The sequence below is a fragment of the Alligator mississippiensis genome, chromosome 1 (genome assembly GCF_030867095.1).
Source record: "Alligator mississippiensis isolate rAllMis1 chromosome 1, rAllMis1, whole genome shotgun sequence".
In the NCBI taxonomy this organism is placed as follows: domain Eukaryota; kingdom Metazoa; phylum Chordata; order Crocodylia; family Alligatoridae; genus Alligator; species Alligator mississippiensis.
The window spans coordinates 428,246,398-428,263,344 of record NC_081824.1 but is presented as its reverse complement, the minus strand read 5'-3'; the positions used below and the strand labels follow the sequence as shown (position 1 = coordinate 428,263,344).

Genomic DNA, 16,947 nt, shown 5'->3' with positions numbered 1-16,947 from the left:
ATTCAAGATGATCCTGGCACAACGAAGTGGAAGAAGAATTGGACTTAGAGCTCACGAAGTGCAACATCCTTCAATTCAAGTGGGCCGTTATAACTCTTCTTTGAAGTAGAAACAGAAATTGTTGATATTAGCAGTAACATGTGACACAGCTTCTCAGACTTCTTCTGGGTGAGGTACAAAGTCATTAAATAGTTCTTAAATATTTGTGAAGCTAAATCCATAATTTTCAAAAATGGGCACCTAAAGTTGGAAATGGACTTCAGAAATGGAAATGCACTAACATTAAGCATTCACATTTGGAAAATAGTAGCCTTGAGTCTTAAAAGTCTGTTAACAATATTGGAAATATTGAAGTTCAGTAATTCTTAAACGTGGCATAGCATCAATCTGGGTTGCCATGAGTTCCTTTTAACAGTGTTGTGGAGTGCTGCTCAATATCAGCACTGTTAGATGTACAAATACCTACACATAATTCACAAGATAAACCTATACATTCCAAATGTGAATCCATAGAATCAAAAGCATTCCACCCGAATGTAGTTTTTCTGAGTTCTTAACAACAAAAGAACTGCACTATTATTTTTTAACAATTAAAATCAAACCAAACTCTAAACCAGTGGTCTCCAACCTTTTTATGGTAAAGATCAATTTTTGGAAGTAAAGGACACCCCCAGGATCTACCTCCCCCCACCCGCCCCACCCCCTGCCCCATGCGCCCCTGGACTGCAGAATGTCCTTGACCTGGCTGGGCCAGGGCCTGATTCCACTTCTGTGCTGTGGCTGCGCTGAGCCATGCCCGCTTGGCAGAAAGACCAACATAGCATCGAACCCCGGCCCAGCTGTGTCTGGAAGTCTCCGCGGTCTAGGGGTGTGTTGGGGGTAGGAAGGGTCCTGCCACTGGGTGCAGCCTGGCAGAGGCCCCAGGGGCCTGTGGACCACCCCTCCATGTGCTCAGCGCAGATGCAGCACAGAATGGCTCACTTGTTTGACCGGGCTTTAAACTAAGCTCACCAGGGGATGGGCGGACAACCTCCAGAGCAAGCTCACCAAGCATCAACTGCAAAACCAGCAGGTTAGGATGATGCTCAAGGGAACCCACTCATACCCCAGCCCAGGAACAGAGCTCCTCCATGAGTACAAGGAAGTCTAGGGCCTCTAATGGCACACTTACGTGCCTGTACACTAATGCTAGGAATTTGGGGAATAAACAGGAGGAAGTGGTCCTTCTGCTAAACAAAAATGACTACAATCTCATAGGGATAACAGAGACCTGGTGGGATGACTCCTATGACTGGACTACCGGTATAAATGGCTATACCTTATACAGGAAAGATCGTGTCGAAGAAAGGGGCAGGGGTGTAGCTCTCTATGTGAAGGGAGTCCCCCAACTCCACGTGCCTCTGGATGACCAGATCTTCCCAGACCCGGCTAGGCCAGGGTTTGATCCCACTTCTGTGCTGCTGCTGCACTGAGCCATGTCCGCCTCATGGCTAGATGAACATGGCATCAGGCCCTGGCTGGGTCAGGTCTGGGACTCTCCATGGTCCAGGGACGTACTGTGGGGGGCTCCCACTGCTGGACACAGCCTAGTGGAGGCCCTGGGGGCCCATCCCCCCCCATGCTCAGGACAAGGTGGCTGCTGCTGCAGGCTGCCCACTGCATTCGGAGCACAGGTGGGAGAGGGGAATGGACTCTTGCGGCCTCCACCAGGCTGTGCCGAGCAGCAGGAGTCTCCCCCATACGCCCCTGGACTGTGAAGAGTCCCAGACCTGGCTGGATCAGGCCAGGGCCTGATTCCACTTCATAGATTCATAGGTATTACAGATGGAAGGGACCTTGTAAGATCTTCGGGTCCAGGTCCCTGCCCAAAGGGCAGGAAGTCAGCTAGGGTCAAAGGATCCCAGCAAGATAAACATCCAAATGTTTCTTGAAAAAGTGTCCAGAGTAGGTGCTTGCACCACCTCTGCAGGGAATTTTTTTCCAGGCCTTGGGGGCTCGGACAGTAAAGAAATATTTCCTTATGTCCAGTCTAAACAGTCTTGCAGGAATTTGTGACTGTTGGACCTTGTCATCCCCTGGGGTGTTCTGGTGAACAAGCGTTCCCCCAGATCCTGATGCACACCCCTTATGTACTTATAGGCTGCCACCAAGTTACCCCTGAGACTATGCTTCTCCAGGCTGAAGAGTCCCATGGCTCTCAGCCTCTCTTCGTAAGGCCTGTTCTCTTGCCCTCTGATCACGTGCGTGGTTCTCCTCTGGACTCTCTCAAGCTTCTCCACATGCTTCTTGAATTGTGGAGCCCAGAATTAGATACAATACTCCAGGTGCAGCCTCACCAAGGCCAGGTACAGCAGGAGGATGACATCCTGGATCTTGCTCGAGATGCGTTGGTAGATGCAAGCCAGAGTTTTGTTCACTTTGCCAGCTGTGACTGCATTGGTGGCTCATATTCATCTTGTGGTCAGTCATGACCCCCAAGTCTCTTTCAGTCACGGTGCTAGTGAATGTAGCATTGCTGAGCCTATAAATGTGACCTTGGGAATGGTGGAGCACCTTGCATTTCTCTGTACTGAATGCCATCAGATATTCATCTGCCCACCTGCAAGCCTATTGAGATCGGCCTGGATCACCAGCCTATCCTCAAGTGTGGACACGTTTCTCCAAAGTTTGGTGTCGTCAGCAAACTTGGCCAGTCCGCTTTTGACACCAGTGTCCAGATCGTTTGTGAAGACACTAAGAAGTACAGGGTCTGAGAACGGAGTCTTGGGGTACACCACTAGTCACAGTGGCGTGTTGATTCAGTTCTGTAAACTACCACTCTCCGGGACCGACCTCGGAGCCAGTTCCCCAGCCATCAGACTGTGGAGTAGTCAAGGCTGCAGCTGCCCAATTTTTCCATGAGGGCATCATGGGTCACCAGGTCAAAGGCTTTTTTAAAGTCCTAATATATGACATCAAACACTTCCTTTTTGTCCAGGTGATATGTCACCTGGTCATAGAAGGAAATGAGGTTGGTGAAGCAAGACCTAACCGCTGCAAACCCATGCTGGCTATCCCTCAGGATGTTGCGTTCTGTTAGCCTGTCAAGAATGGTTTCTTTGATAATTTTTTCCAAAATCTTCCTAGAGATTGAGTTCAAACTGATTGGCCTGTAGTTTCCTGGGCCATCTCTCCTCTCTTTCTTGAAGATGGGCACTACATTGGCCCTCTTCCAATCTTCAGGTACTTTGCCCAAGCGCCACGAGTTCTCGAATATCCTCGCCAGTGGCTGCGTTATCATGTTTACCAGTTCCTTTAACACTCTCGGATGCAACCTATCCAGACCAGCTGATTTATGGGGATCCAGCCTCTCAAGATGCTCCCTGACAAGATCCATGCAAATGGTGGGCATATATACATCTTCACCCTGGTCATCCTGCATCACGTACAGCAGGGTGGTCCCTTTGGGCTGGTGAAAAACCGACACAAAGTAATCATTAAGCAGATTGGCTTTTTCCTGGGTGTCGGTAGTCAGCTAGCCCAGCTGGCTTAGCAGGGGTCCAATATTGTCCTTGTTTTTCTTTCAATTCCCCACATATCTAAAGGACTTTTTATTGTCCTAGATTCGTGTAGCCAGATGGAGTTCAGTTGTGGCCTTGGCTTTTCGAGTTCACTCCCTGCAGGTCCAGACCACTGCAGTATACTCTGCAGGCAGCTGCAGTGGGCTGCCCACTGCAGCTGGAGCACAGGTGGGAGAGGTAAATAGACTCCCAGGGCCTCTCCTGGGCTGAGTTCAGTGGCAGGAGCCATCCCACCATGCATCCCTGGACAACCAAATCTTCCTAGACCTGGCTGAGCTGGGGCTGCCCCCATGTGAGTGTCTGCTGCTTAGCTAAGCTGTGCCCACACATGGCCAGCTTGCAGCAGGGCTCGAGGTGCAGTGGCAGCCACCTCTGGAGGAGCCCCCTTGGCTCCAGTCCTCCCACCACTTGTCCAGGCTGGGGCCCCCACCTACCTTTCCCTGCTCCTGGCTGGGCTGCATGGTCAATCACTCACTGCGGGGGCCTCGATCTAGCCCCCGCCCCTTCCTTGCCCCACAGACTGACCTGCTCGGGGGGGGGGGGGGTTAGAAAGAGGTGCATTCACACGTGCCCCCAGCTGCCCCCCACCCAGGATCCACTAAAAGAGGCTCTGGGATTGACCTGTCGATCAGGATCAATGGGTTGGTGACCACTGCTCTAAACTATACAAACTGCAGTCCTGCTGACCTCTACTTTGATATGCATTGATCCAACAAGAATATTGATCCAACAAGAATATTTTCTGTGGCAGACCCATTTCTGAAGGCCACAGTCATATCCTGTAGTCTCTATAAATAAAACCACCACCTTGTTGTACCAATCTTATGACCAAAAAGGTAGAATTAACAAAAAAGGGCAAATAGTAAATGTTTGACTAGAATCTATAAGATAGGATTCCAAGTCAAGTCACATACTTGCCATGCTCTTTGCACAAGGATATTAAATATGATGCCCTTCATTTAAGTGCTGAAAGTTAACTTTAACAATTCAATTTGGATGAACAAGAGCAGCTAAGGTTCACTTTACAGTCCTTCCTGGCTTCTCTAATCTGCTTATGTAAAGACTCCCAGAAGAAATCTTCAGAAATATGCAAACAAAATAGAAACAAATACAGCTGAATGCAATTCAATTTTTAATTCTGATCTGCAGAGACCAAGCCCAGTAAAACCTATGATTTAGCTTAGCACCTGCAGAGGACAAATCCATGCAAAAAAGCTCAAAAATCTTCCATAGAGCCAGAGGCATAACAAGGCAATTCGGCACCCAGGGCAGCTGCAACTCATGAGGCAGCGACAGCCTCTGGCTACTGCTGTGTTCCCTGCACAGTCATGTGGCTGTGGTAGCAGCTGCTATTTTTGTGCTCCCCTGGGGCTGTTGCCCTGGTGACCCTGCTTTATTACGCTACTGCTTGAACCCTGGCTCATCTCTTCCGCATCTTCTACATCAGTGGATCTCAATGTTTTTTTTAGACTCAAGGCACCTCTTGTTAGGCTTGAAGCACCCCTTGGAAAATGCCAACTTTCAGTTTTCACTCATTTTTTGACTATGGAAGAATAATAGAGCAATATTTCTGTTGCAAAGAACTTAGAAAGACCATAACAGGACAGAATGCTTTTAACACTGTAGATTTCTACTTGAAATCTCTGGGTTTTTCTTATGGATCACTGTTTGCACACTTAACAGTGCTAACATTGTGTGGCACCTTGTAGCACCCTTGAAAGGATTTCAAAGCACCCCAGGGTGCTATGGGACCCTGGCTGAGAACGTCTCCCACAAGTTGCTTTTAATATCCATTTCCGAACAGTGGCAAAAGGACTCTCCTGAACATGCTCCAGGAATCTGCCTAGCCTCCATAGGACTAGGTCAATAGGGTTTACATGCTCTAGTTACAAGTTCTCCCTCATTTTAAGTCACTTTATTATTACTTACAATTTTTTGGAACTATAATTGAGAGCTGCGCAATTAAATGAACTTCAACAGCTTCAGAGAAAGATCCATTATGCAGGCAGCCAAGAACAGCCACTAATTATTGAAAGGGCGCTCACGAAACGTTAAGATTAGTGACAGGATAGAGCAGCCAATAAATACCTGCAATTGCCTGCAAAAATAGGAAGATTTGGGCAAGCTTTTGGGTCACTGAAAAGTCAAGACCCCTAAAGATTCAAGGAGTGAAAAGGTGGGTATCGCTGATATCAGATGTGATTTTTCTCAAGTACAAGCCAGTTTTATCTAAAGGATAACAAACATTTTCTAGCCATCTCCTTAAAATGTGTGTGTACAGTGTAAGGTCAGTTTATCAAGTCTACTGGAACATGAATAAACTAATGATTCTATTAAAGTCAAGTTGAAATGACTAATGGAACAAGTTTGTACCAGGGAGAATGGTCTACAGCGGGAGAGGAGGAGGAATTTATTACAGAACACAGGTTCCTATGGCCTCTACCTTCTTAAAAATGTTAGTCTTCAACTCTTTTATGAATCCTTTGGAAGCAAAGAGGTCTGAGCTACTAATACTTTCTTCCAGTTCTTCAGTCTTCTGAATTTATATAATCAGTTTTAAATTATCAACCCTCCCCCAAAGTAGTTGTAATGGTCACAACGTTAACAAAAATAACCCTAATATTCAGAAGTGTGCCAGCAAAAATCAAGCCAATTAAGGACAGATCTACATTTTTGTTTTTAAACAACCACTATTGCTTTAAATCAATAAGACATGCAAGGATACATGCAAGTGAAGATGATATTACAGACTGGGAAGCACAACAAGCAAGGGAAAGACAAGGCCATGACTCAAGTCTACTGCACAGGGCAACTGATGCTAACTGTAGCAGGACTGAGTCCCAGGAGCAACCATGATGCCTCCAACTGGCCTCATGAATCCTGCCTATCTGTGGCTCTCGGGGTACCATCCCTCTTTGCTCTTTCCTGCCACACCGTGCTGTTAATATTTTATTTAGGAAAAAGGAAGGCTGTTCCTGGGTCCCAGAGTGAGCCCTTGCCTTCCTCAAATCTACTGGTACCTGGCAAACTCCATCTGCCTCTGTTCTGTCCTCAGGCACTAATTCTGGCCCTCCTGGCCCATCCTCACCTTCCAGCATGCTGACTGCCTTAAGGGCTATTCATGGTCTCTGACCCCCCCTCTACAGCCATGCCCAGGTCTCACAGATGTTACTGATTCACACTTAGGTGGGGCACTCTGCCCTCAAGTCAACTGCAGGGCACTTCAGGCCTCTACAACCTTGTTAGGGCCGTAGCTTTCCTGGCTTCTGCCCCTTTCTGCCTCCGCCCAGTGCTCCAGGCCAGACTCCTGGGTTTCAGCCCTGGTCTCACCCTTGAAGTCTGATTTCCACTTTTTTGGGCTTTGGGCCCCTGCCCTAGCTCTTGCCTTCTCAGGCTTCTCACCTCTTCCTGGGCTTTAGTCCTTGGACCTGGTATTTGTTTTCTCTGGCTTCTTGCCTTCTTGGGCTATGGATTCCTGGCCCTAGTTCCACCCATCTCTGGCTTGTGCTCCAATCCCCTCGGCCTCAGGCCTGCTACTGCCTGTTTGGGCTCTGTGCGCCACCCTTGGCAGGGTTCCAGACCTCATGTGCCTCTCAGACACTAAAATTGCAGTATACTCCTCAGGTGTCCCACCGCAGCCTCCTCATCACCCCTTTGCTATGCTGAGCCCAATCCACTGGTTTGTGACTATAATGGAAACGTACACACACTGGCTGCAACACGAACACCAAGCCTGCTGGCTGTATAAGACTCCACCCTGCACGCTGCCAGTCCCATACTTGCAGTCTTCATTGCATGTAGATCGAAATAAATCACTGTCAGTCTTCTCAATGCAGAACTCCCTCTTTGGCAGCCTGCTGGGCCAGATTGACTGCCCTGGCTCAAGCCCTGGGCCTACGCCTCCCAAGCACTGTCCCTGCTGGTCACATGCATCCCCAACCACCTGCAGGTGTTTCTAATGGGGCTTGCTGGCTGGCCTCTAATCTAGCACTTGTAGCAGTGCCACTGTCACCCCAACAGGGTTCTCCTCTATTGTATTATTAATACAATTATGTAATTATAAATACTAGGGCACTCATAGCTAGGGACCTACCAGATTAATGATTTTACACTTTTTGCAGAAACTGCAAATTTGGTAGGTTCCCCATGAAAAATCCCAGTCCCCATGAAAAAGCACCACGTCAGGAGCAACCAGGAAGAAAAGAAGAGAGAGACAGACAGACAGAGAGCAAATGCTTCAAAAACAAAAGAGCAGAAAATCCTGGCATCCTGAAGCACTGTGGGGAGGGAAAGAAAAGAAGGGAGAGATTTTTGTGGTGGAATGAGACGGATTCCCCCGCCCCCGACGCCTCTTATTGGCCGAGGGGCCCTGGAAGTCCTGCCCCTCCTTGGAGATTGACACGCTGGGACCATGAAATACAGAGCCAGCCTCTGTGAAATTAGGTAGGACCTTACTCATAGCCTGTGGGCCCTGGCTGCCTATTCCCTTGCAGCCAGCTCAAGGGCCTGTTTTCTTCTACCTGGGCTGTTCTTGCCTGCTGTTTCTCCCTTAAAGTAATGAGGAGCCCCTGGCTCCCTGTTACACTAACTTCTTAGCCAAAAATAATCTTTGCTTTTTTGGATTGTGCATAAAGCTAAAAAAAAAGGAAAGAACCCCACATTATTTGAAAACAAAACTCTTAGTTTGTCTTATTCATTTTAAAGCTATAGGAGAGAAATAATTATAGGAGGCTGGGTTCCATGAACTACGTAAATCATTGGCATCAGTACTGGAATAACAGACCCTGCTCTGAATAATAATTTCTTTTCCAACTAATCATTGCAAAGCTAACATTTACACACCACAGACTACCAGAAGAACATCTCCAAAGTCATTTAACATACAGTTCTGCAATGACTGAGTGCATACAAGTAGAGAAAGTATTTAATTAGATTCCATACTTGAAGTATCTGGTCTCCAGCAAGGAGCCTTCCATCTCGGGCAATGATCCCATCTCGGTACACCTCTTGAATAACAATGTTGATCAATGGCGTTTCATTGCCACCCACTATGCTAATGCCCAGCTCAATATAAGGATTGGACCGGTGAATTTCAATTGTAGTGATCTCTCCTTCAGGCAAGCTAGGTAGTGGCTGGGTTGCTGCCAGGTTAAAAAAACAAAACAAAACAAGATGAACCTTTGTACTTCAATACATTTTCAACACAGCAAATTCTTGCATGACAATATAGGCAACACTAAATGACAAACAAAAATTGGATTGCCTAAACTGTTTTCTGGAATAGCTACTTAGTATAAAAGACCTTGAGACATTTAACAGGGCCCACACCATTCAGAAAGTTAAGTATTACTTTAAAAGAAAGAGGAAATTCTGACCCCTAGGGGACCTGCCCTTTAAAAATAGTTATCTGGTTTTCCCAACATTTTCTTCTCAGTTAGCCTTGGCAAATATCAAAAGTTCAATATAAAGTGATAAGAGAAAATAGAAACAACACCTAGGGCCTGTCCCAAGCCACTGAAACAGTCTTTAGCCTTCTTCCTTAACTGGCTGTTACATTAACAACTACATTAATAGCCACTGTCAGTTTACCAGGTCAAGGGTAGTAGCAAGCATCTCCAAACACAACACACAGAGACAACTAATATGAAAGAGGAGGATGCTAACAAATGGGGGTAGGGGGCATAGGCTACAACAGGAAAAGGAAGGGGAAGAACCACCTTCCTCTGTGGTAAGGCTGAGCATTTCCTCTCTAAAATCCCAGATGCTAGAGGCGTTACTGTTAGTTCGATGCAGATGAATGCAGGAGTTACTCAGTTGCCTTTTCGTTCGAACAGGACAATACTCCATAGGTGGGAAGCCTGTTGATCCAGGAGGGGAAAAGAAAAATCTCATCTTAGAAACTAGCTTTAGCAATTCTACAGAAAATGCATTGCCTCAATGCAGCTACCACATCAATATTCCTAGTAGGGTGATTAACATGAACTACAGGGCCTGGTAGATTTGTGGCATAGCACCATGATGCCACCGCGGTAAATTAAGAATTACTAGGGGACATACATAACTGGAGATGTGTAAATCATTATTTATTTACAGGAGAAGCTTATTTGGAAATTTCTAGGCTTAGTCTAGACAGGGAATTAAAAAAGATAAGCTTGACATACTGTCTGTCATGGCACTCTCTTCATAAGCAGGGTTGTCAAGGCTAGGTTCATCTGTCCACAGAGGAAGAGCAGTGGATGTAAAGTTCTGTTCCACTGGCACTGTTCCTGTCCCAGTCTGGTCTGCATCAGGAGACACAGTGCCCGGGCAATCTGTTACACAATGCCCATTTTCACTCTCAGCTTCTGACTGTGGTTTGCTTGTCTTCCTTCTCTCCAGTGCAACCCTTCGATGCGAAGCTCCGGGACATCTAGGGATAAGAAAAGATATGCTGCATCCACATACAGAGGAATGAAGAGGTGGAATTACAGTGGGCCTGAACAATTCAGTAAAACAAAAATTGACTTCTCCACAGCAAAAATTTGATTCAGAAAAGCCATAGCTCCCAAATCATATTGCTTTATTTGTAACATTTCTACAAAGTTTTTCCCTCCTGTCAAGTGAGAAGTATTATAATACTACTATGGAGCTAAACCCTGAAAAGTTTTCTTTTTAAAATATTTTAAATGAATTTTCCAGTGTTTGGAATAAACAAAAAAGTAAAACTAGGTTAGTATTAAGGTCTATGGAGGAGGGGTCTTGCTACAAGAGATTTTAGGCCCCTTGAAGTAGTCTCCTTTTGGCAGAGATGGAAGAATCTATTTAGAAAATGTCAAGCTTTACAATGCAACAGGTGTAAGCATCCATGCCTTTGCTGGCCGTCGTCTTACAACCCACTGTTCAAATTCCCTGCAACTCCCCCAACCCCATGAACTCCAGCACCCACCACTTTCATGATTCTCATCTCAACCTTCACCTCCACCCCAATCCAAGTTCTACCAGCCCCTTGCTTCTTCCCCTCGTCTTCCTCAGATGGCTCCCCTTCCCCAAGGGTGGGTAGCACAGTTCTAGGTCCTTCATTCCACGTCCCTCTCAGTTCACTGCACTTCCCTTCTCCATGCTCCCATTCAATCCCTTTCCTTCCACCATGTCTCCTCTTCCACTCCACTAGCCTTGCCAGGAGTAGGTAACAGATCAATATGCATGTCTTAATCATAATTTGACCCTTATTCTGGAAACAGCTATAGGAGGACTATGGCCACAGTTAAGCGAAAAGAATGAAAACACTATATCCTATCAGCACTTGTGTGACCCTTTTCTGAGAACTGTAACCCTTCCTCCCTCCATTCCTCCCAGGGCAGCATCTGGAATCAGAACCAGGTTCTCCTCAATATTTTTAATAAAGAAATAAATAAAGCCCACCAGTAACAAGCAACTTCCAGTATGAGGGAAGAACAATAAAAGGAAAACACAGACCTTAATTAGCAGTTTCCTCTTTAATCACTATAAAGGGTTCTTTTCCCCATTTTTTGGCTCTTCTTTTGCTTCCTGATCTTCTGCCAGGGCTGGACATGCACATTCTTCCCTCTCTCAGCACTGAGTAGGCTTCTTGTTATAATTGTCTTTTAACAAGCCACTAAACTGTTCCACAACATCCCTAATACTATTACTATTTTTTGGTTGAGTGTGTTCCACGTGTTATGTGCATGGTCGGAGGATTTTAAGCACAAAACAACTATTTTTACATTTATGGCTATCTTCCATTTAACTTACTGCCTGTCGCATACAATTAGGTCTGAATCTTTGTTTTACATCTCTCTGCAGGATGCTGTTTTGGCAACTCGTGATTTTATGAGAGGGTCAAGGCTTTCAACCACTCTACAGGTACTAATTTTCATACTGTCAGGATGCCTTAGTTAACAGTAATAAGAAGACTACTAATACCAATGTTTTTTAGGACATCAGAAAATTATCTAAAGTAGCTTTTGTATACGGCAGAGTGTCAGCAGTATAAAGGAAAATGGTCAGTGCTCCTCAGGATTTGTAATAAACAAATAAAAATACTACCTATCACTAGAAAGCTTGGAGTGGTGACTTCCCAGGATATGGCTAGTTCTGGCAAGTGACATCTATTGAAGCTATACTATAGATTAGGTGTCAGTAAGATCTTCCTTATTTGGAACAGTGAGGCAGATTAACAGCCTCCCCAGGGAAGTTCTGGAATCCCCTACACTGGAGGTTTTCAAGAAGGATGGATAGTACTGGATAGGGATGATTTTGGAGTGGAACTCATGCAGAGTTGAGCCAGATGAACCTTGAGGTCCTTTCCAACCCTGTTTTATGCTATTCCTAATCTTAGCTGTTGAGGTCATATAAATTTCAGTTCCAACATTACTTGATCAATATCGTGGGGACCGATTGTAGGTCGGAGTTTATTGCAGATGTATTTACTTGATTTTTAACTTGAAAGGGGGTTGTTTTGGATGTTCAAACTGAAGCCACTGGTGGCAGGAATGCAGAGAAGGGCACAGGTGCAAAACTAAACTCATTTCAGGGTATATTGCACAACACTAATGACTAGGGTTTTGAGAAATTAATTTGCTTACTCAGTGGTGAAGGAGAATTTTATCACAGCCTAAACCATCAATTTCTGCACAATGAAAGCTTTTAATTAAAACAAGTTTGAGCTCTCCTAATAACTTTCCAAATGTGAACTGAATGTAAATACAGCAGGCGTGCACCCAACTAAAATGCCTCAGCTGCTGCTCATGGCTTTTCCTAGAAGTTAAGTGACACTTACTGGGCTCTGAGCAGTTGCATCACAGCTATTCTCAATATTGAGCTGCACACAGTAGCTTTGGAAAGCTAAGAGCAACAGGCCAGAAGCAAAGGGTGGTGCTACAATAGTTTTGTGGAGTGGACTCAAAAAGTCCTCTGAAAGCTGGGTTTAATTATAGAGCTGTCTTTCACATCACCCTTTCTTGCAGCATCTAAGCAAGTTGGAGGACAGGATAGCAGTGCGGAACAACCCTTCCTTCTCAGCAGTTCAAAAGCTTTCAACGCTTTCTTCTCCCAGAAATGGGAGAAAGGCTGAAGAGGCTTTGAATGTACCAGACGCTCACTAGATAGAACCAGATATTGAGGATGAAAATCCTAAACAGGGTTCAAGGACAGCATCCTAGCTGGAATCCTAGTCCCCTTCTCTACCATGGCAGTCAACTATGGCAAAGGGCTAAATTTATAGGATATTTTATCAATCTTATATGCTAGGGGTGGAACTTATAACTGATGTGAGTATGCGTATAAAAGCAAAGAACTTTCTGACACCAAGGGCAAAAACAATTAAATATCCTTTGGGATTTCTTTCATTTTACATATTTGCATTTATCTAATAATTTATTATCCATAAATCAGGCTAAAACCATGTGAAATCTATAAATGATTTGACTAAATTTGGAAACTGCAGTGTGGGCAAATTGAATTCAGATAGATTCATAGATTGTAAGGGGCTAGAAGGGACCTTGCAAGATTACCAGGTCCATCCCCCATCCCCTCCCCACTCCTCACACTAGGCAGGGAAGAGACAACTGGGGTCAGGTGACCCCAGCAAGATGACTATCCAGTCTCCTCTTGAAGATTTCCAGGGTAGGTGACTGCACCACCTCTGGAGGGAGCTTATTCCACAGTCTGGACACCCTGACTGAAGAAGTTTTTCCTAGCATTAAGCTTAAAACAGTCTTCCAGAAGTTTGTGGCCATTACTCCTGGTTTTCCCCAAGGGTGCCCTGGTGAACAGTTGTTTGCTGAACCCTTGATGTACTCCCCTGATATAGCAGTAAGCTGCTACCAACTCCCCTCTCAACCTTCTCTTTTTCAGGCTGAAGAGACTCAAGTCCCTCAGCCTTTCCTCATGCAGCTTGCCTTGCAAGTCTCTGATCATATGGGTGGCTCTTCTCTGGACTCTCTTAAGCTTTTCCATGTCTTTCTTAGAGTGTGATGGCCAGAACTGGACACAGTATTTCAGCTGTGGTCTCACCAATGCCAAGTCAAGGGGAAGAATCACTTCCTTAGTTTTGCTTAAGATGCATTGATTGATGCATGCCAGAGTATAGTTTGCCCTGGTGGCTACATCATCATACTGACAGCTTATATTCATACTGTGGTCTATTATTACCACTAGGTCCCTTTCAGTCATGGTGCTAGTCAGTATGGCACCACTGAGCCTGTAAGTACAAGGTCTGTTCAAAAAAATATAGACACTGAACATGTATTTTTGGTACAAAGTATTGGGTGGGGGGCATGGCTTTGCTGAACGTGTCTGGGCATGTTGGGACTCCTCTAGACAGGTTTGTAGCTCATGGTGCTTCCCCAGTTTTCTGTGGCCCGCGGTTGAACTAAGATCATTTGGGTCTCACATCCCCTTCTGTTATGTCAGTGTGCAGAACATGTGCATTAAATTTTGCATGAAAAATTGGGAAAATGGCAAGTGAAACATCTGAATTACTTAAAATAGCATTTGATGATGACACTATGAGCTGTGCAAGAGTTTTTGAATGGTATCATCAGTTTAAAAAAGGACGATCATCGGTTGAAAGTGATGAGCGTTCCAGATGCCCTTCAACATCACAAAATGATGAAAATGTGGTAGTGATTAGGGTTAGGGTATGTTGGGGATTGTTCATCTCCAGCTGGAGCACTTTACACTTCTCAGTGTTGAACTTCATTTGGTCCCAATCTGCCCAACTTGCCAGCCTGTCTAAGGCTGCAGATACAGGCAGACCATTTTCAAGCATGACCATGCTCCCCTATAACTTGGTGTCATCCATGAACTTGGGCAGTAAGCTCTTCACCCCCACATCCAAATAATTGATAAAGATGTTGAGAAGCACTGAACCAAGCACAGACCCCTGGAGGGACACCACCGGCCACTTCTTGCCAGGACGACACAGATTCATTCAGTAGAACTCTCTGGGTCCTACCCCGCAGCCAGCTTCCTACCCACCTAAGTGGTGAGCAATTAAGCCCACAATCCTCCAATTTTCCCATGAGAATATCACGGGATACCAGATCAAAGGTGTTTTGCAAGTCTAGGTACACAATGTTGACCTCCCCTCTCTTATCCAGGTGGCGAGTTACGTGATCATAGAAGGAGATGAGATTGGTAAGACAAGACCTGCTTGCGGTGAAGCTATGCTAGCTGTTGTTCAGAATCCTACTGTCTGCAATCCTATCACACATAGACTCCTTGATGAATTTTTCCAGGGTTCTCCCTGGGATAGATGTTAGGCTAATTGGCCTATAGTTGCCCTGGTCCTCTCTCCTCCCCTTCTTGAAGATGGGCACAACATTGGCCTTCTTCTAGTCTTCAGGGACCTTCCTTGACTACCACAAATTTTAGAAGAGTTAGCCAGAGGTCCTGCGATGACTTTGGCCAGCTCCTTCAACACTCTCAGTGAAGTTCATCCAGTCATGCTGACTTGTAAATGTCTAACTTTTCTAACTGATCACATAGTAGCTCAATGTAGGAAGGTGGTCGTTCCCACCATACCCATTCTTAACCTTACCTAGTATGATTTTCGTCTTAGTTTGGTGAAATATCCAAGCAAAGTTGTCATTCAGGAATTCAGTTTTCTCCTGAGTGTTGGTAACCAGCTATCCTGAGTTGTTAAGCAGCTGCTCCACTCTTCCATTTATTTTCCTCCTGTTTCTTACAGACCTAAAGGAGGACTTCTTATTGTCCTTGATTTCTGTTGCTAGTTTAAATTTAATTGCCACCTTAGCCTTTCTTATCTGCTCCCTACAAGTGTGGACCGTTGTATAATCCTCCTTGGGGACTGTCCCAAGCTTCCATTGTTTGTATGCCTCTTTCTTCTTTTTCAAGAGAACCGTAATAACCGTATTAAGTCAAGAGGGCTTCCCAGTCCTTCTGCTACCTTTCCTCCACATGTTGGGGAAAGGACTTCTTTTGTGCTTCAAGGATTGCGTCCTTGAGGAATGACCACTCTTCATGCACTCCTTTCATTTTTGGTCCCTTGCTCCACAACACTTCCCCTACTATTGCCCTGAGCCTGTTGAAATTCGCTTTTCTGAAGTCCAAAACTTCAACCCTGCTATCTGATTTACCTGCCTTGAGACACTGAACATGATGGTTTTGTGGTCACTGTCACCGCCCAGGCTACCCTCTATATTGAAGTCGCTCACCAGATTATCTCCTTTGGCTAAGTCCAAGTCTACGAGATCGTTACCTCCGAGTAGCCCATGCACTTCCTGGGTCATGTAGAGCTCTTTGATACAGATCAGGAAGCAATGTGACTGATCTGACTTAGCCGAGTGTTCCTCCCAAGAGACATCTGGGTAATTGAAGTCATCATGATCATGTTACATGTGTGCATGGCCTCTGCCAGTTCTCAAGCAAACTCCAGATCAAGCTCCTCTCCCTGGTTTGGTGGTCTGTAGTATACACCTACAGTTAGGTCTCTCTCACCATGCCCTCCCCTGTAGTTTGACTTGCAGGGTTTTGAGCCACTCTTCTTTGGAGCTGATGTTGGCCTCCAAGGAGGTGTACTGCTTCCTCATGGAGAGCTATGCATCCACCTTTCTTCCCTACTTGGTTCTTTATGTGCAGGGTGTAGCCCTCTGTGGCTACATTCCAATCACATGAGGAGTCCCACCAGGTCTCCATAATCCCTACTAGATCATAATGCCCACTGGAGAGTAGGAGGGCTAGCTCCTCCTGCTTGTTCCCCATGCTCCTGGCATTAGTGTACAGTGAATTTAAATGGAATGGTGAAAAGAAGTTTAGTTAAGACTTTCTTGGAGTTGTGCCTAGCAAGTTTTTGGTTAATTTCAACATTAACAAGAATTCCAAGTACCATCTGCTCAGGAAATGAAGTACAAGAAAGCCCTGTGGCTGTTTATTATATTCAAGTAGCAAGTTCTGACTATTGACTGTATGGGTTTATGGTTTCCATGTGAATCTGATGAACCCAAAAAAACTGATAAATCAAGGGGATTCTAATTAAGCACTGAGGTTATATGGGGCGTGGTTAGTGACCATGAAATAAAATGTGTGCCTCATGCTTCTAATCTCCTTGACAGAGTAGCTTGCAGTAACCATACACTCTGGAGTTGCCTGGCGGATATTATGACATTCTTTAAGCTTTTATGCTCAAATGAAGCTGATTATTAAACCACTGGAAATTCTGTGGCTGAATGTTTAGCGGCAAACCTAACTGAGCATAGTCCATTTCTTAGAAACAAAGTTCATCTGAGTGTTCACTGAGGCTGGCTTATAAAACTATGCCACGGATGACAACAGTACTGAATTTTACATTTCTCCCCCCAATATTTAATAATCAGTAGTAGGATCTTACTGGATTTACCAGTGTATCACAAATAAAATTCAAACA

The 16,947-nt window shown here is 45.2% G+C and overlaps 1 protein-coding gene across 2 annotated transcripts in view; it reads right to left on the bottom strand.

The window, feature by feature from the left end:
- Positions 1-16,947, bottom strand: part of LNX2 (ligand of numb-protein X 2) — a 99,921-nt gene that overhangs the window by 17,375 nt on the left and 65,599 nt on the right. The window contains exons 3-5 of one of the 2 annotated variants that reach the window (XM_014595941.3): positions 9,722-9,969; positions 9,278-9,418; positions 8,502-8,701 (exon numbers count right to left, since the gene is read on the bottom strand). In XM_014595941.3, coding sequence (XP_014451427.1) covers positions 8,502-8,701; positions 9,278-9,418; positions 9,722-9,969 — 589 coding nt within the window. The remainder of the gene's footprint in view (positions 1-8,501; positions 8,702-9,277; positions 9,419-9,721; positions 9,970-16,947) is intronic. The other variant, XM_006270475.4, reaches the window with a different exon arrangement.